General features: G+C 32.0%; 1 protein-coding gene across 6 annotated transcripts; it reads right to left on the bottom strand.

The window, feature by feature from the left end:
* Nucleotides 1-50: 50 nt before the first annotated feature.
* Nucleotides 51-15,951, bottom strand: LOC111711893 (solute carrier family 35 member G1). 6 transcript variants are annotated; one of them, XM_023486349.1, is made up of 15 exons: nucleotides 15,661-15,951; nucleotides 13,906-13,997; nucleotides 13,040-13,113; nucleotides 11,646-11,738; nucleotides 10,100-10,178; nucleotides 9,539-9,636; nucleotides 9,407-9,460; nucleotides 9,089-9,192; nucleotides 8,912-8,987; nucleotides 8,041-8,159; nucleotides 3,075-3,174; nucleotides 2,495-2,554; nucleotides 1,465-1,534; nucleotides 669-766; nucleotides 51-227 (listed from the first exon to the last, which is right to left on the bottom strand). In XM_023486349.1, the coding sequence occupies exons 1-15, from the start codon at nucleotides 15,694-15,696 to the stop codon at nucleotides 148-150; spliced, it is 1,233 nt and encodes a 410-aa protein (XP_023342117.1). In that variant the 5' UTR covers nucleotides 15,697-15,951; the 3' UTR covers nucleotides 51-147. The 6 variants fall into 6 exon arrangements, with proteins under 6 accessions (XP_023342117.1, XP_023342119.1, XP_023342123.1 ...); XM_023486351.1 differs by having other exon boundaries at nucleotides 8,041-8,153; XM_023486355.1 differs by lacking the exon at nucleotides 15,661-15,951 and adding an exon at nucleotides 14,436-14,722.
* Between the last annotated feature and the right edge of the window lie 4,570 nt (nucleotides 15,952-20,521).

Here is a 20,521-nt window from a genome sequence, read left to right as displayed (position 1 = left end):
AGTCAAACATACTTGATTTGAGTAAAGTTATGATTTAATGTGTTTAAATGTCACCGGATACCGAATTTATTGAAACTGTTTTCAATGACACCTTTTATATAAATTAGAAATATTCATTGCATTTATATCACATTTGATTAATACATTTTATACTTTACTGGCGGTATCTGGTCTCAGTTTTCTCCAGTATTCAAGTATCTGACCTTCTAGGGCTATACCAACAACACCTGAAATAAAGTTCATTATTGAACATTCAAGATTTTGAACTTAGAATTAAAATTGCAAATTGTCATACATAAATCTTTACTACTGTGAACATTTGCATTTATATTCAAGATTAGGTCGACTTTAAAGTGTCAAAACGCCTTTGTCTTTTATTTTATCTTAAACTTTTTTTTTTGGTTTGGCCCTATAAAGTAGTTCATTTTCACTTTAGATTTAAAGAAGAAATAAGCAAAATTCTACACAATTTTTGCGTGAGAACTTGCAACCTCTGGATTACTGTAATGTAATACAACTTCAGTTTTATTGAAATTCCGAATAAATTTATTGGTCTCAAAATGTACAGAAGGTTTACGGATTGATCAGCTACAAAATGCTAATATTTTTACTATAAGTAGGAGAACAAAGCACCCTGATTTGTAAATATGAATATTTTATTAATTTACCTAAAACAACAAGACTAGCACCTAGGGCGGATAAAAGAGAAGGTAAAACAAAGAGTATCAAGGATTCAGCAACATAGGCAAATACAATCTCTAGAGCCCTGAACAAAGAGTATTAAGGATTCAACAACATCAGTAAATACAATCTCTAGAGCCCTAAACAAAGAGTATTAAGGATTCAACAGCATCAGTAAATACAATCTCTAGAGCCCTAAACAAAGAGTATTAAGGATTCAGCAACATAGGCAAATACAATCTCTAGAGCCCTAAACAAAGAGTATTAAGGATTCAACAACATCAGTAAATACAACCTCTAGAGCCCTGAACAAAGAGTATTAAGGATTCAACAACATCAGCAAATACAATCTCTAGAGCCTTGAACATAGATTATCAAGGAATTAGCAACATCAGCAAATACAATCTCTTTATCCCTGAACAATGAGTATTTTAAGGATTCAGCAACATCAGCAAATATAATCTCTAGAGCCCTAAGCAATGAGCATATTTCTTCCTTGTGGTATTTTTAAGTTCATTATGAATCTATATAAAGGTAAACGTACTATTCAATTACAGTGTTGACAAATATAAAGCAGAATGATTTTATCCTTTTAAAAAAATCTGCTACTCAAGATTATGTAATTGATGAAAATTATGATAATAATATGTATAGTATTGGTGACAATACAATTGTCTGGGGTATATATTTAGCCATATATAACGGGAACTTTCCGACAAGAAAGAACGAAGACGATAAATATTCCATTATATATTGTTCACCACTGTATTAATAGCTAAATACCTCAAAGAAGAAACTATAGTAGGTGAGACAAGTTGAAGAGCTCTGGTCAAACTTAGGTAAGCAATCATCCCTTAAACATAAATATTCTCAATTAAACATTTTACATAAAATTGGTTAATTTTACATAAAATAGGTTAATTTTACATAAAATTGGTTAATTTTACATAAAATTGGTGGTTAATTTTACATAAAATTGGTTAATTTTACATAAAATTGGTGAATTTTACATAAAATTGGTTAATTTTACATAATATAGGTTAATTTTACATAAAATTGGTTAATTTTACATAAAATAGGTTAATCTGATTTCGAAATCTTTATAACTAAACATGATGTAGGTAAAGGAGTTACGAGATTCAAAATTCGAACAAGTAATTCAGTTCTGAAATGAAATAAACTTATCCTGATTTCTTTCATATGCTGAAATATATGCGGGATGGTTTATGAACTGTGAGTGTTGATAATTTCAAGAGACATTTAATTTGTGCAGGGTTACCCATCAAAGACGAGACTTTAATGATGACCTAAAACTATTTAAAAATGAAAATATGAAAGTTGACTTTGTAATGTTAAATGTAATCAAGTTTATAAAGATGAGTACATTCTGGGCGAAGGAATTTAAGAAAAAATACTGAAGAAATTACTTACAGTCGTCTATGAAGTCTCATATTTGATGGGTAACCAATAATAGTGTGTGTTCACTGTTTAATATTGTACTATATGTACTATAGATTCAAGCTTTTACCCTTAAGCTTTTTTACAATAGTATTGGCAGTGACAAATCAATCTAAAGGTTTGCTACCTGATATTGCCAATCTTAAGGTTTTCTACCTGATATTGCCAATCTAAATGTTTTCTACCTGATATTGCCAATCTTAAGGTTTTCTACCTGATATTGCCAATCTAAATGTTTTCTACCTGATATAATCTAAAGGTTTTCTACCTGATATTGCCAATCTAAATGTTTTCTACCTGATATTGCCAATCTAAAGGTTTGCTACCTGATATTGCCAATCTAAAGGTTTGCTACCTGATATTGCCAATCCAAAAAGTACTCCCCACATTTCAAGTTGAACCTCTGCAATGAAACCTAAAAACGGAGTCAAGAATAAACAAATCTTTCAAAAAAAGCATACTTTGTATTGTTTGGGCCTAAAACGATCGCAACGAAAAAAAAAAAAAAATCTGTTCATGTCTTATGACGAAAGATTAAAGATAAAAAAGTGTAAATTCTGCAGAGTAAAGTGTAAAGTGTAAAGTGTAAAGTGTAAAGTGTAAAGTGTAAAGTGTAAAGTGTAAAGTGTAAAGTGTAAAATGTTAAGTGTAAAGTGTAAAGTGTAAAGTGTTAAGTGTAAAGTGTAAAGGGTAAAGTGTAAAGTGTAAAGCCTGCAGTGTAAAGTGTAAGGTGTAAAGTATAAAGTGTAAAGTGTAAATGTAAAATGTAAAAAGTAAGTGTAAAGTGTATAGTCTGCAGAGTAAAGTGTAAAGTGTAAAGTGTAAAGTGTAAAGTGTAAAGTGTAAACTGTAAAGTTTAAGTGAAAAGTGTACAGTCTGCAGTGTAAAGTTTAAAGTGATAAGTGTAAAGTTTACAATGTACAGTATTAAATCACCTGTAGCAATCATACACTGTGAATTGAACTGGGCTGATATAGCAGATATTAATATTGCTAGAACACCAACATAAAGAACTAGAACGGTACTCGCTACATTCTAAGGAGTATATTTCAATTTTCAGTTCAAAGTCTATGCAATCGCCTTAGATGTACACCAATACAATAGTTTAGCACTTTGTAAGTCTTGCAATTGATTTGTGTTTTCGGTATTGTAATATGAACTTTTGAGGTACTGTAATATGCACTTTGGAGGTACTGTAATATGCACTTTGGAGGTATTGTAATATACACTTTGGAGGTACTTTAATATGCACTTTGGAGGTACTGTATATTATGCACTTTGGAGGTACTGTAATATGCACTTTGGAGGTATTGTAATATACACTTTGGAGGTACTGTAATATGCACTTTGGAGGTACTGTAATATGCACTTTAGAGATACTGTAATATGCACTTTGGAGGTACTGTATATTATGCACTTTGGAGGTACTGTAATGTGCACTTTAGAGATACTGTAATATTATGCACTTTTTAGAGGTACTGTAATGTGCACTTTGGAGATACTGTAATATGCACTTTAGAGATACTGTAATATGCACTTTGGAGGTACTGTATATTATGCCCTTTGGAGGTACTGTAATATGCAATTTGGAGGTGCTTTAATATTCACTTTGGAGGTAATGTAATATTCACTTTAGAGATACTGTAATTTTCACTTTGGAGGTACTGTAATATGTACTTTGGAGGTACTGTAATATGCACTTTTAAGGTACTGTAATATGCACTTTGAAGGTACTGTAATATGCACTTTGGAGGTACTGTAATATGCACTTTGGAGGTACTGTAATATGCACGTTAGAGGTACTGTAATATGCACTTTAGAGATACTGTAATATGCAATTTGGAGGTACTTTAATATTCACTTTAGAGATACTGTAATATGCACTTTGGAGGTACTGTAATTGCACGTTGGAGATACTGTAATATGCCATTTGGAGGTAGTGTAATATGCACTTTGGAGGTACTGTAATATGCACTTTGGAGGTACTGTAATATGCCATTTGGAGGTAGTAATGTGCACTTTGGAGATACTGTAATATGCACTTTAGAGATACTGTAATTTTGGAGGTAGTGTAATATGCACTTTGGAGGTACTGTAATATGCACTTTGGAGGTACTGTAATATGCCATTTGGAGGTAGTGTAATATGCACTTTAGAGATACTGTAACATGCACTTTGGAGGTACTTAAATTCTTACTTCCTTTATAGGTGCTTTAGTGGTAGTTAGTGGTTACTGTAATATGTAATTTGTAAGTACTGTGATGCGTGCTGTTTGGGTAATGTAATATGTACTTTGTGGGTACAGTAATATGAACAATGTAGGTATTTACTTTGTAAGTAATATAATAAACTTTAACAATTACTTCTTATAGGAATTTCAAAATGTAATTTTTAGTTCAGTAACTCGTAAAATTTGCCAGTGCTGTATTGTATAATTAGTGTGTACTACATTTGTACTTTGGAGGTTTCGTAAATAGCACTATGTGTGTACTTTTTAGGTGTTGTAATATTAGTTTGTAAACTGCGGGAAATTTTTACTTTGTGCAGAAACTCCATGATATTATTTGAACAGAGAGCTGACAAGCATGCATGCATACGTAAATAAACACAATTGTTAAAATCAGAAATCAAACTTAGACTCAAACAGATCTAAAACAATTACTCAGAAGTTCAACAATTCATGATTTGCAAAAGAACCGCTCCGCATAGTGTAGTCGGATAAGAGAAATGAATAAGAGTTCAAGTGTTGACCCTTTCTATGTAGAGTAGCGTGACCAAGGTTATAATGCAAGGAAAATTAATTGCAGTTGCGTATACTCTGCGTTTCATATTGAGACCAGTTCTTTCTGGGCGGAATTTTTAAAAAAGAATAGATGCATCAGTGTTCGTTTAGTATCCTAAGAGGTTAAAAGCATAAAATTTTTAAATATTTTGATAATTGACATAATAGTTTCCAGTGACCAGAATATTTCATTGATTTTTTATGTGAAAGATGGATCCCATGTCAGGCTTCGACATCCGTCTTGTGTTTACATTACCGCCCAGAGGCAGTACACTGCAGTACAAAAGATGCGCACACCTCTGAAATAACTTTCCTTGCATTAAAACATTGAGCATGACCGCTGACCAATTAAAAACATTACACCTTTAACCTTTGACTGATCCAGGATGACGGACTTATCCTTATATAATTATCTACAGAAACTTATCATTACATAATCATCTACAAAAACTTATCCTTTTATAATTATCTACAGAAACTTATCCTTTTATAATTATCTACAGAAACTTATCCTTTTATAATTATCTACAGAAACTTACCCTTATATAATTATCTACAGAAACTTATCCTTGTATAATTATCTACAGAAACTTATCCTCATATAATTATCTACAGAAACTTATCCTCATATAATTATCTACAAAAACTTCTCCTCATATAATTATCTACATAAACGGTTGAATTGTTAGACAATTTGTTTGCAAGCTGTTTTTACATTCAAGAAAATAATATCTACATTCTACAGATGATGTAGATAATCCACATACAGAGTGTCCCACGAAACATGACAGTTGGGGAATAGTTTTGAATGTCTTCATGTACTGTAATAGATGAAGACTTTTTTAGTTTATTCCGTTAAAAATTCCCTTACTCCGATGCATGTTTTACTTTGAAATCATTTTTACTATAATATGACTGCCTTATAAAATCATTTATTATGTTCTCTTTTCTATTAAACAACTTAACAAATTATGGAAGAAGACATTTTAAAATATTCACCAACTGTTTCGTGGAACACTATGGAACACTATAGAACACTATGGAACACTATGGAACACTATATGGAACACTATGGAACACTATGGAACACTATGGAACACTATGGAACACTATAGAACACTATGGAATACTATGAAACACTATATGGAACACTATGGAACACTATAGAACACTATGGAACACTATGGAACACTATGGAACACTATGGAACACTATGGAACACTATAGAACACTATGGAATACTATGAAACACTATATGGAACACTATGGAACACTATGGAACACTATGGAACACTATGGAACACTATGGAACACTATGGAATACTATGGAACACCATGGAACACTATGTAGTTCACTGTATGCAAACGTAAACTCTGTTCAGTCAAATGTTTAAAGGATACTGTTATAAATTGAATATTCCCTTGTTTGAGTGGATGGGAACTTGAAATTATGTTGACAGTTCCTTTAAGAAAATACTGATTTTTCGACAGATAGACAGAGAGAGAGCTAGTTCTAGCTGCGGCGCTCGGTTTCCCAGCCTGTACTAGCCGCAGCGCAAGGCCTAGAAAGTGTCTTAACCCAACATAACCCTAAAATAAATAATAATCTTTCTCTGTCTTATAATTCATATAATACCACCTTGCTGACTTTGGCCGCTCACTGATATTTATGGTTGAATATAAATCTAGTACATGGTTTATACCCACAAGGAATGAGATTCAAGATACCTCTTTAAAGATTTTCTGAAGACTTTTTTACATTTATAAGTTATCCTGCCGCTAAAGCTAGCCATGTTCCCCTTTTAGATTGTCATATTTAAATTAGAGTGTCAGGTTGCTGCAGTAAGGTCCCACTTTTAGTGGGTAAACCTGTACCTTACTTAATACTTTTCATTTGTATTTTAAAATAACGCTGTGCAATAAGACAAAAAGTCTGGGTTTCTCTAATAAGTGTCTACAGATCGTGACCTTGAAGCTTGAGCTCACGCATTTAATCTTAAGATTATGTAACTTAAACGTATTAAACTGAACACTTCTTCAATCTTTGAGACGTCATTAAAGTAAAATTGTTAACCCCAGGTATAAAGGAAACTTATTGCTTTTCTCAGCTGTTAAAAAGAAGTATTCATAAAACTGTATCAAGAACAACAACGTATCTTCGAAGAGTAAGTGCACTTGAAACCTTATAAAAAATATATTAATAAACTTTAATTCTGAATGGATGAAGGAATTTTTAGTTAAACTTTTTTCTTCTCAATACTTTCAAATTGTTTGAGTTTTAACAGATGTAACTATTTGCAAAACATAGTTCTGTTTTTTACAGCTTTCAAAATGCGAATGCATTTTTGCAACATGTTTTGCAGAGAGTGGGGCAGAAGAGAAGTTAGATATAGTACAGTTAACAAACTACGCGTTTAAGTAGTAACCTCAGAATGTTGAAGTAATAAATAAGGGATGAGCTAAATGAGGCAAAAACTTAAAGTTTGTGGAGATTTAAGTTTTTATATCCTTCAATGTATTGAGCTGGAATTTACGAAATAAATTATAATGATATGATACCCAATTTGAAGTTTCCAGTTCTAATTATATTTCCCTTAAAATGCACTCATAATATCTAACATTCTTTACAAAATGAATACATATTTTAAAGTTCTTAACTAATAAATATTATAGATGCTTTAAAGTACGTTTTACAAGTCTGTGAAACTATTGTGTACCTTATCATTCTTCATCACTTCATAGTGAATTTCATAATGAAGGTGCTATAAAGTAATCATCGTGCTATAAAGTTAAATTAGCTCTACGTTATAGCACGTGTGCTATAAAGCTTTGATTAGTTTCCGGATTTTCTCAAAAAAATTAGAATATTTCCGTCTCATAAAATTACCTATGACATTATTATTTTGGTTCGCGGTGTTATAAAGTTTTTGAACTTGAATTTTCCCTATATCTCGAAGGTTCTCGCCTTTTTAGATTATAGTTTGTCCCTCGCTAAAGCTCGGGACAAAATTAAATCTATAAAGGATTGAACCTTCTCGATAAAGAGAAAATTTCTGTCCAAAAACTTTATTACACTGCAAACCAAAATAACAGTGTTACAGATAGTTATTAAACTTTACCTTACAAGCCGGTACAGTGATATTATGGAATGTTCCAGTTAATACAGCTGCCATAGCAAACCCTGCCCCAGTCCAGTAGGTTGTGTCATGAACCACCTCAGGTGTCCCATCATCTAAATCTAAAATATATTATTGGAAACCCTGCTTTAGTAGATTGTATCATAAACCACCTCAGGTGTCCTATTATCTAAATCTAATATATTATTGGAAACCCTGCTTCAGTGGGTTGAGTCATAAAACACCTCAGGTCTCCCATTATCTCAATCTAAAATATATTATTGGAAACCCAGCTTCAGTAGGTTGTATCATTAACCACCTCAGGTGTCCCATTATCTAAATCTAATATATTATTGGAAACCCTGCTGATCAGTAGGTTGTATCATGAACCACCTCAGGTGTCCCATTATCTAAATCTAATATATTATTGGAAACCCTGCTTCAGTAGGTTGTATAATGAACTCCACTAAATTTAAAATATCCTAGACTTCATTAAAGGAGGATTTTTACCATTTTAAAAAGCATTTTGAATTAATTTTAAGGCCATGCCGCAACGTGACTTAATCAAATAAGAATGTATTATTACCCCCCCCCCCCGTGAACCAATTTCATTTAGAAGTTTTTGTATGCAGATTCCTCCTACAGTGAGAACCAGAAAACTGTGGAATAGGAAGAAGACATTATATCAGTACTTTTAATAATAACTTATCAAAGTTAAATGGGACTGTTTACACATTGTTGTGTCTCATGTTCAATGACCTATTTAAAGTCATAACTTGAGTCTAAAAATTGTAGTTTTTTTGGTGCTCAATGTTTCAGAATTCCTGATTGATTATAAAAAACATCAATTGAAAATGTGCATGTTTGGTTATACCTAAAAATGTACTTTTCAATACATCTTCAGTAGAGTTGATAAACATTTCTTCGGAGGAACCATTAATCGTATCATTCTGAAACATGTGATAAAATCAGATCTTTAAAAGATCATTTACAGGTTTTTACCCTAAAGACGAACCAGAGCGTGTACAAACTACAAGTACGTGTACTGTACCTGAATCTGAAATGAAGGGAAGACTAATGGAGGTTTACAAACAAGCGTAACCCCGGCTAATATTGATAATCCCATCATAATTCGTAACATATTGAACCTCTCTCCTAACAACAACAGAAAATTAGGAAAATAAAAGAAATTGTGTCTTTGCCACAAACTCTAACCTACTATACCCAATATCTTTCCCAAACTGGTAGTGTAACCCTTAGATTGTTTAATGGGTTGCAAAGACATAAGGGATTAGAACATCAGAGTTTGTAGCAAAGACTCAATTTCTTTTGTTGAAATTTTTAGAAAGTTATTTTTTGCTGAAAATACCTAGAAATATTGCTGCTACAGCCATTGTTGCAAGAGGACTAGAGAACATTATAACTAAAAATAGATCATTTAAAAAAGAATCATCTTGAATTCGTCTTTGATTTGAATAAGAACTTGAGTTTCTGAACTAACCTAAAGCATCCGCCACTGGCATTAATGATACACATATTAAAGCTGAAATGAAGGATAATCCTCCCAGAACTGATTGAAGAATTACAAAACAAAATATCCTGGAAATACATCTTAAAGTAATGTTGGTATAGATATTGATAGAATAACAAAGCAAATAAAAATATCACAAAAAATCTAAATAAAGTGTACTGCAAACGTAGTTTTAAGTGACCCTTCATACATGGAATATGTCTGATTTGCAACGGTACAAAATCTTATGTAAAAGCGTAAAAGATATCATCGATTTTTATTCAGAAAAGTGTTGAACTGTTGAGTTTAGACAATTTTTTGTTATCTCCTGCTGTATCAGGAATATATATGCACATTGCACAACCCACTTTTGATTGAAGAGAAAATCAATTCAGGAGAAATAACTAAAGTTAGAAAACGATCGATAACTCCGACGAAGGTTTACTGAACTCCAGTGTGAAGATCATACTTCTTCAATTAATTTGTGCAATATTTAATATCTTTTTAACAAAACAATAATATTTAAATCTATAAAATTGATCAATTCCTAACCTGGACTCTGTTGGTAGTATCTGATAGTTTTTAGATACCGAGAAACCCAAAAGCAGGAGAACCTGAACCAACCCTCGCACTTAATTAGAAATAGTAATACAGGGTGTCCAGTGACGAATTCAATATCGTCTTTGTTATGAATTAGCATTGTAATACCCAATTTCAAAAACATAATAGTATTATGTCTGCTAGAGTATATTTTATGAAAACGGTGAATGGTTGTAAAGATGTGTCTACAATGTCTTTGCAAGATAAACAGTGAAGACGGACAAGTTTACTCTGTTGGTATACTGTAATTTTAAACGTTTTACTAAGTACAACCGTATGCAGTCAATACATAAACAAACAAATTGTAAACATAGCAGAGAATTATTTAAAAAGACGATATCGAATTCGTCACTGAATTCCCATGTTTATTGGGACACCCTGTAGTTATTATTTTGTTGATGTGAAGTGAAAATCTATATGTATAAATTTGTAATCTCTGTTTGTCTGTCTGTCTGTTTGTTTGTCCAATCATAACTCAGGAACAATCGGACCGATTAAATTTTGATTGGGGAACTCGAGAGACCCACGGGAATGTACTTAGCTTAATTTTGAGATTCTTAGTTGAGTCGGTCGACTTTTATCACGAAAATTTAGTGCGGGAAAACGACGGGAGGAACTTTTAGTAACCTGGGCAGGGCTGGGTTCACAAGCTAGTAGTTAATAATATGAATACTTGAAATCACTAACTCATGTAAATGAAAATGAAATAAGAATAAAAAAATAATCCTATTGTTAACATATTGTAAGTTCGTGACTGATATGAGATGTTTATCTTTAAAATCGGTTCAAGGGTGTCACTAAATATTCCCGTAAACACAATTACATTACGTTCTGAACTTAAATTTATAAGTAACCCATACTGTTATCCAAACATTCCTTTTGCAATTAGGGTGCAGGACATTTTCATGTTTCTAAAAAACGCACTGATCCTTTAGGATCTATGTAAGAACCTCACAGGAAAAAAGTTTCTTGGAAAAAAACCTGGAAATAAAAATTAGTACCAGAAAAAAAGTCCTAGAAAATTAAGTCTCAAAATAGTGTGCCTTTATTTCCAGAGACTTTTTTAGGACTTTTTTCCACAGGACTTTTTCAGTGCCAAAATTTAGGACTTTATTTCCGAAAACTTTTTTTCAAAGAACTTTTTTGCCGGTTACCGATCGTTTTGTTGACATTGAGTCCTTTCGTTTTTTGTTTTCAAATGTTTAAAACTGACAGTTTATTTAATTACCAATCAGCATTAAATCAACATTAAAGAATCATATAAAGTGAACAGTACAAACAATGGACGGGTATGAGAAAATCATGGCGTATACAGGAATTCGTCTAAGGGAGAAATTACTATGAAATTCCAGGGGTGGGGTTTGAACTCCCATCTAAATATCATAGTTTTCACTCTTCAAGAATTAGGGCCTTAGCCCGAATGGCCCCTCCTGTATACGCCTCTAAAGAAAATAAATCTATCTGTTAGTAAAATAGAAATATTTCTTTTTCTACTTACCTAGAACTGCATCGCCTGGTACTACGTTGAAATGCTTGATGATGAAATTATTTGCTGTAAAAAGTACTCCAGACAGGATAGATAGAAATACTCCTAAATAATAAGTACTCCAGACAGGATAGATAGGAATACTTCTAAACAATAAGTACTCCAGATAGTTTAGATAAGCAATACTCTTAAATAATAAGTACTCCAGACAGGATAGATAGGAATACTTCTATACAATACGTACTCCTGATAGGATAGATAGGAATACTCTTAAACAAAAAGTACTCCAGACAGGACAATTAGGAATACTTCTCAGCAATAAGCTCTTCAGATAGGATGGATAGGAATAATCCTAAACAATAAGTACTTCAGACAGGATAGATAGAAATACTTCTTAACAATAAGTACTACAGACAGGATAGATAGGAATAATTCTAAACAATAAGTACTCCAGATAGGATATATAGGAATAATCCTAAACAATTATTACTCCAGACTTCTAAACAGTAAGTTCTTCAAACAGGACAATTTGGAATACTTCTAAGCAGTAAGTACTTCAGACAGGACAATTAGAAATACTTCTAAACAATAAGTAGAAAGATAGGAAGACTCCTTAAAACATCGATACTGTATTCTTTATTGTTCAGTAGTGTACTGTACTGTACAATACTGTACTGTACTGTACAGTACTGTACTGTACTGTACTGTACTTCATTGTACTGTACTATACTGTGCTTTACTTTTACAAGATTAATCAACATTATATTATAATTGTCTCATGTTAAAATATTGTTTCATTGTTTTTTAGATATTTTTTGTTTATTTTGTGGACGTTTGAAAGTAAAAAGTAATTTGCGATCTCTGCACTGCTGTGCATGAAAGAAAGTTTTCTGTTGCGTCCGAAAGCGATGTTATTTTGTGTCTACTGAGTGATGTTGTTTTGTGTCTTCCAAGCGATGTTATTTTTTGTCTACTAAGCGATGTTGTTTTGTGTCTACTAAGCAATGTTATTTTGTGTCTACTACTAAGCAATGTTATTTTGTGTCTACTAGTACTAAGTGATGTTATTTTGTGTATACTACTACTAAGCGATGTTGTTTTGTGTCTACTAAGTAATGTTATTTTGTGTCTACTAAGCGATGTTATTTTGTGTCTACTAAGCGATGTTATTTTGTGTCTACTAGTACTAAGCGATGTTATTTTGTGTCTACTAAGCGATGTTATTGTGTGTCTACTTATAAAGTAAAATCTGCCCTCGGATGAAAATCTCAATCTCGTGTTATTATTGCCCCGATACATTTGTCTGCAGATTCTAAGAGCTTATTTTGAGGGCGTAAACTTACACCCCCCCCCCTTCCCCGTTCTCCATCTGTATAGACGATAGATTTTATATTTTAAACTCCTACCTTGATAAACCCTGATTTTTCTGGGGATTTCATTTTCCGGTGTTTTTAACGACATTCCTTTTGGAGACAGCTTCCTATGTAATCCAGTCGTAAACTAACTTTGACAGAATAAAAGTTTAGAAAGCATCTCAAGTTTTAAGATTCATCATTTGAAGGGACTGTCCTTGTAATTTATAAGCGACCCGCCATTCTAATAATTCGATTCAAAACGGCATCCTTTAAACCGTTTTCCTGACCATCTTTAAATGAAGGGTCACGTGACTGTACGTGTACAGACTACAGCCCCTTTAAGAGTTGCAGCTGAAGAAAACAGAAAACCTTAAATGAATGATAAGCTAAATCGTGTACGTGCAATTATGATTTAAGAGAAGAAAAAAAACAATTTATGCAAAAAAACATTTTTTGCGTAATTTCTATGATTACATAAGTTTCAAATAATGTATAACACTTCCGGGACTTTCTTCATTCAGCATGGAACTTCACTAAATTTATAATAATTCATTCAATAATAATAAATTAATTATAACCGATTTTATATTAAAAACAGAACAGAGTTTTGACGAAGTGTAAAGTTTAATAATTTAGTTATCACCGAAAATAAGTGTGTAACTAGCTATACAACTTTAATCATAGTTTACATTGACGCAAAAAGTGCATTTTTGTTTCCAAAATGCATTTTTCATTTCAAGCTAATTAAGACCAAAGATGGAATTATATTGACCCCTGGATGTATCTACTAGAGAGAAGAGGCGTACCAAAACAAAAATGGCAAAAAAATGGCAAAAAAAAGCTTTTATAGGGTCTTGAGGGAAAGGCGAAGGTCAATCAAGAAAAATGTAAAATATTAAAAAGTTTGACATAGATTCCTGTTTTCATCTGAATTACTACTGCTGTTTCCCGCTAGAAGTCTACTGTTCTCTATATTTTGTTCATCCTGTTCAGTATTCAGTGCTGTTCTCTGAATCATTAAAACATTGAAAAGGATTCTGGTTTATTGTCCAAAAATCTTAAATTTAATAAATACAATAACAGAATTTCAATTCATCTTAAAAGAAAATGTATTTTTCTCTTTGATAAGATGCTTTTATTGGAAACCAAGATTCTACAGAAATTAAGCATTTTTTAGATTGATTTTAATAAATATTGTTATTCTTTTAAACCAAAATTATATGGTTATTTTAACTGTGGACACAGAATTCTTTAGCACTAAAAAACGCCAAATCTATTATTATTTTATCAAATTCTAACATGTTCAAAATACTTGCATAGATAAAATCTGCCAGATAAAATAACCATATAGTTTGAAAGTGATTATAATCAAAAATTGAGAGATTAGAAAATCAGAATTTGACTCCAAAATTTAAATGTTTCCAATTTTAAATAAATATGTTTCTACTTTCGTAGTTGGCCATAGAATATTTCTTCATCGTCAGCCTGAGGACGGGTTACTGCTTTACTTATACATCCCAGTTCTATTTTCAATTAAGAATCTGGTAAATTATGGATCCAATGAACCAGGCAAGAAAAATCCTCCCCAAAAAAACTCCTTTAAACTATCGGATAAAAGACCTTAGTTTGATCAATACATTATTAGAGAAAAAGTCAATAACACAAAAAGAAGCAATTTCCTGATTATTTAAAGGGACTGTTCACTTGTTTGGGTAATTTGAGACTAATCTAAATAGCCTCTATTAGCTATTCATTTGTATTAGTCTTACTTTTCAAAGACAACTGTGGTCTGAGAAAAAGCCGATGTATCATTCAGAATTCTAGCGCAAAGGTATGGTACCTTTGCATTTACACTATTTGATGCGTTTTGTAATAGTCATGGATATATTTCAAAATTTTCAAATATTGATATTAGTATCTAAAAATAGTTAATTGTAGATATAATTATTTTTTACAAAATTATTTTAGAATTGTTTATGTTATTATAATTGGAATCTAGGAACCGGTTAGTCTAAGAGAGAAAATCGTCTTTGTATGAAGGTGTTAATTTGTTAAATCATGTTTGAACACGGAAATCGTTAATTTCTTGTTAATTCTAAAATCAAAAGTTTTTATATTTTCATAATGGCTTACAGGGTGTCAGTGTCTATGAAAGGTATGATATCTTTGCGCAAAGGTATCATACCTTTACGCTGGAATTCTAAGCAATAAATCGGCTTTTTCTCCGGTCATAGATATCTTTAAAAAGTAAGGCTGATCCCAATGAATAGCTAATAGGCTAATTAGCTTACCATGAGATTACAAAAATAAGTGAACGGTCCCTTTAATTGTAAAAAAATATTGAACTGTTACTTGTCTCAAAAATGTTATTTCTACTCACATTGAAGAACCCATGATGTATGTTTGTATCATCGAACGTTCCGTAAGCATTACGAAAGTAATTTTGGGATATAAAATTTTGCTAATTGTCCCAACCATGCTGTTTATAGTTTAGAACATTAAAGTTCTGATTTCAAAATGCTTTGGTCGTTCTATATTCCGATCTAAATGTTAGGGGTTTTCCCAACAAAATGAGCAAGATAAAACCCTAAAATTATACTAAATTTTTAGTGACCTGGTGTGTATTTGCTAATAAAACAGACTTGAGTTTGTTTTGAAATTATTTGTTTTACCTGTATATACGAATTTTCCAGGTTGGGTTTCGACATTTTTCCTGTGTTACAAATTCTTAAAACGTTTAAAATGCTTCTCTAAATTCTATTCATTTTTTATCTTTTTATGTATCTACAATCTAGATATATAGAAAATAGAATTAGATCACATTGAAATAGAAAAAAGGACAGGGTTAATATGTTATTACTTGTGTCACTTTGTAACCTCGTAGCTCACAAGTCACAAGTATGGGGAGAGAAACGGAATTGACTTTAACACAAACGCATAAGCTCTTTCATTAGAGGAGTTATGATGGATTTTTCAAACAACTTCTTTCAAATTTCTAATTCTTTTTTTAAATCCAATTGCCGCAGCAAAACATTGAATACTTTAATAATCTGTTCTGTACTTCAAATATATATTTTATCCAATGAAAATGTTGGAAACTGATATCGAACATTGTTTAAGAAAGTTTTAAGGTTTTACTGTTTTCTCTCAGTAGATTATTTTACAGAACTTGGAGGAAGAATTCTTGCTGTAGACAAATTAGGGTTTCTTTGATAGCACCGTTTAACAGTTTATTGAAGGATTACATTTGACGAACTGTTCGAAATCTCAAAAAAAATGTCAATTCCGGGGAAGGCTTGTTTGTAAAACGAAAAATTAAAAAAACCTATTCCAACAATAGAAAACTTGTTGTTTTTATCAATAGAAAATATCATATTTACAATTAAAAATGTTGCTAGCGAAAAACTTGACAATCGAGAATTTGCGTATAACGCTAAGTTGTTTCTAAACTTAGACAGATTGTTTCAAACATAAAACTGATAATCTGTTTGCGTATTACTAATTTTAACTTTAACTGAAGATATATAAATGTGTTCGCAGTGCAGAGTTCGAAGGAAAACTAATAAAATTGGAGGACAATTCCATGTCTAAGGTTTGACCTTATCTAGAGCCCACAGAACTGCAGAGGGCACACTGTAGCAAAATATGTAGATATATACAGGGTTACCCACAGAACTGCAGAGGGCACACTGTAGCAAAATATGTAGATATATACAGGGTTACCCACAGAACTGCAGAGGGCACACTGTAGCAAAATATGTAGATATATACAGGGTTACCCACAGAACTGCAGAGGGCACACTGTAGCAATATATGTAGATATATACAGGGTTACCCACAGAACTGCAGAGGGCACACTGTAGCAAAATATGTAGATATATACAGGGTTACCCACAGAACTGCAGAGGGCACACTGTAGCAAAATATGTAGATATATACAGGGTTACCCACAAAGGATGAGACTTTAAAGAAGATTATACGAAATTTATACTGTAGGTTTCCTTACATTTATGATTCTCTGCAACTGTAAACTTGTTTCTTTCTTTTCCAACCCATCAAATAAAACATTTAAAGACAATATTCAGGATAGAAGACATAATTGAACCTTGAAAGCCTGTTCCTTTGAGGGTAACCCTGTATATAGAGAGGAAATAACAATCAACAGATTTTAGTTATCACAGTTTTCATAAGCTTCAAAAATTCATAATACATTCATTCATGACTAACATTTAAAATAACCTGATTTGCATTTATTCATTCGTTTTTCTAACGCTTTATCTTTAACTTGTAATGTGCATTAAGTTGGTTTATTTTTTGGACGTTTTTTTGCCTTTAATTTCCTTCAGGATTAAGATTGGACAAAGTGTAAGAAAAGACAATTGTTTATTTTAAACATTTTCCTTCCTTATCTTAAGTAAAATTTTAACGATGAAAGAAGATATGTGCAAAAAACGACCAAAAACTATTCAAAAACGATGCAAAAATGAACGTGTTGTAACATCCGTTGTTGGGTCGTTATTTCGTTTTTTAAGGATAAAGATATTGAAATCTCAAAATTCATTATTTTTCTGAAACAATTAACAGCAATACACGCACCTCTGACCCTTTAGTAAAAGTAAATTCAACCTAAAGTCTTACCGTGTCAACCTTGTTGTCCTATTGAGTGTCTGCTTTATTTACCCAACGTCCAGGCGATACAGTACAAACTGGGACCGGAAAGGTTGACCCGGTTCGGAAATTCAAATGTACTACGGCCAAAGAGAATAGACTATATATTAGAGTGGAATTTACTAGAAAAAGTGTAAAACGGCCATTTTGTTGTACTGTTTCCATACTGCAGATGTACTTCACATATTTGCGCCATATAACCTTTGGGCCCTGGAATATCATTTTAAAGAAAATCTAAAAATTAATATTAAAAGAAAACCAAATTATGAAATAGGCTGGTTTCATAATTGACCAATGATCATTTCACATAGACTATATGCCTTTCACTTTACAAACGATGATTTTCCGATATAACTTTAAATCAACTATGTTGTTTTTTATTCATCTAATTCATTTTATAAAGTTTATTTAACAGCTTTAAAAAAATCGAAATTGAAATGGATAGTCTATGGAACATACTATATTAATGTACTCTACTGCATATAATTTGTGAACATTTACATGATTTGTACACTCTAAACTCCCTTTCAGGCTTAAAGGGACTGACAAAATTCATACCAAGGGTTTGCTAAATTCCATTCTAATATATATTCTATTCTCTTTGACTACGACTGCCCGTGACTATCACTATATATTACTATCACTGAGACACAATTCGTTGACCCTATTCCCTCTGCCTAGGACTTGGACTCTTTTTACTTCAATAACCAAGAAAATACTGAATTTTGCAGGAATCGAAGCTTTTATTGCACAAACCAGTTATTTCGTAACAAATGTGAAAAAGTGTCATTAAACAACATATGCAAAATATTACATTTTTTAAAAGCTCTAGTCTGAGCTTAATCCAGTATGCAAAAATATTTGCAAAAATATGGAGGTGTACAAATTCTGATTAGAGGCGTTTGTGAAGATAATTGTGCAATATAGATTTAGTCCTGCATAGTTTGAAAAAGGCTTTCAGTTCAGGCGCGTGTTAGTGTACTACTGTACTACTGTACTACTGTACTACTGTACTACTGAAAAATTGTGAAACACGAAAAGCCATGCAATACTTATTTCTAATACAGAGAAAGTAAAGAATGTAAAAGGGTGTAAAGAACAAGCAAAGCTCAAGCATGAATCTCTTCAGTTTTCTCAAAACTAACTTTTTTTAAATAATTCCCTGCAAGCTTGAGGATTAGTTCAAACAGCTTCTCCTAAACCTGACCATATTTTGTATATTTTTCAAATTGGTCCCCATGTTACTTTTTGCTGTACGATGGTTCATCAGAATAATTAATCTAATAAAAGAAGGGAAAAGGGTAAGCTTCTCAAAATACAAAATAAACCCATCATTTCACAAGACAGTTAGAAATTTAAATTTCCAAATAAATTATTTCAGAAAGCAGTCAATTTTTCTTTAATTTGAAAAAAAATAATTCTTTACACAAAATAATGGAAATTAAATTAAATTTTATGCCAATTTTCTCCCTTTTTTCTTCTTTCTTTCATTTTTTTTTTTTTTTTTTGTCTCAGAAAGTGTGCCCCCCCATGTACCCCCCTTTGGGGTTAAAAAGGGTGAGGGGACGTGTCCTTTTGCCCACCCCCCTAGCTATGCACCTGCCTTGATCAGTTCAGGTGGGTCCAGTGGGGGTCATATTTTTTGGATGAATTAGGATCGAATGTAAGTATTTAGAAATTATACGTGCTTAAACATTTTGAACATTTGTAACATGTGAGAACTTGAAATTTTTCGTATCTTAACAAGCTAATCTGTGTGTTTTAGACTTTTTAATATTAAACTTGAAAATAACTGATCTTGCTCAAAACTAAATATGTTCTAATTATATTTTAAGTCTTAACAAATCCAGGTTTTTTGTTTTTTATTTCACAACAAGTCAAAATTAAACATTTTTCTTAACTTCAATGATTAATTTTTACCTAACAGTACGTACAGACTACAGTACGTGTGTTGTATGAAAGATAATGCAATTTTATTACCTCTTTATGTGGTTTTTTCTCGTATATAAAAGATTCTATCTATATATATAATAGATGAATGATTGAGAAAGACAAGATAAGGGCCAGATTGAGCTGTTGAATTTTCATGTAAATTATGCAAACTTGCAAAGTCTGATGAAATCTGTATTGTGCGAGATTCCTCAAGCTTTTTGTTTTTTGTAATTTTTATATAACTATTCTTTATGTGGAGAGCATATATAATAAAAAATGGAATATTTTTTATTTTGCAGCCTTGCAGGTAGGTAGGACATTTTAGGCAAATCATATATTATGAACAGTAAATTATACGAAATAAAAAATGTTCAACAAAACGTTGATTCCCATGTTTATTGGGACACCATGTATCAAATAGATCAAAATCTAAGGGTTTAAAAAAATTACATCAACTGAATCTTCAGAGGTAAAAACTTGTTCAACTAAATTTTTTTATTTATTTACCTTTGAAACGTTATATTTTATAAAACTGAATATAATTTGTTTAAACGTCCCTTACTTTTTAACTTCACAATGTGTATTATCTCAATAGCAAAATTACTTTGTAAATGCACACATATATATTGTAACAGTGGGCGAGTTTTGTTGATCTTTTACGATCAGCAATTCAAGGATTTTTTGGATCGCTGAGATCATAGCTACCAAGGGGAATCATGCCCCCTTACCCCCCCCCCCCCATCTTTAACCCTACGGTTGGACTTTAGAGTCCTATTTTGAATCCTAACGGATTTATTTGAGTTTGCATTTGGATTCTATAAATAACCCAAGCGACGCCGAATTTTCCGTTATCTTGAAGACCCAAGCGTTGGGGAGGGGGCGGAACAACCCCGGGGTAGCTAGGGTTAAATGCGATCCTAGGATGGAGCAAAA

Source organism: Eurytemora carolleeae, unplaced genomic scaffold (assembly GCF_000591075.1).
Source record: "Eurytemora carolleeae unplaced genomic scaffold, Eaff_2.0 scaffold1216, whole genome shotgun sequence".
Classification (NCBI taxonomy): Eukaryota; Metazoa; Arthropoda; class Copepoda; order Calanoida; family Temoridae; genus Eurytemora; species Eurytemora carolleeae.
Note: the sequence above shows the minus strand (reverse complement) of the source record. Positions and strands in the feature narration are given on the sequence as shown.

Coding starts and splice junctions, on each gene's coding strand:
- LOC111711893 (XM_023486349.1), bottom strand. CDS start 15,696: ATGTCGAAACCCAACCTGGAAAATTCGTATATACAG. Junction 1,535..2,494: donor TTTTGGATTGGCAATATCAG/GTAGCAAACCTT, acceptor TTTATGTTTAAG/GGATGATTGCTTACCTAAGT. Junction 767..1,464: donor ACTATAGTTTCTTCTTTGAG/GTATTTAGCTAT, acceptor CTCTTTGTTCAG/GGCTCTAGAGATTGTATTTG.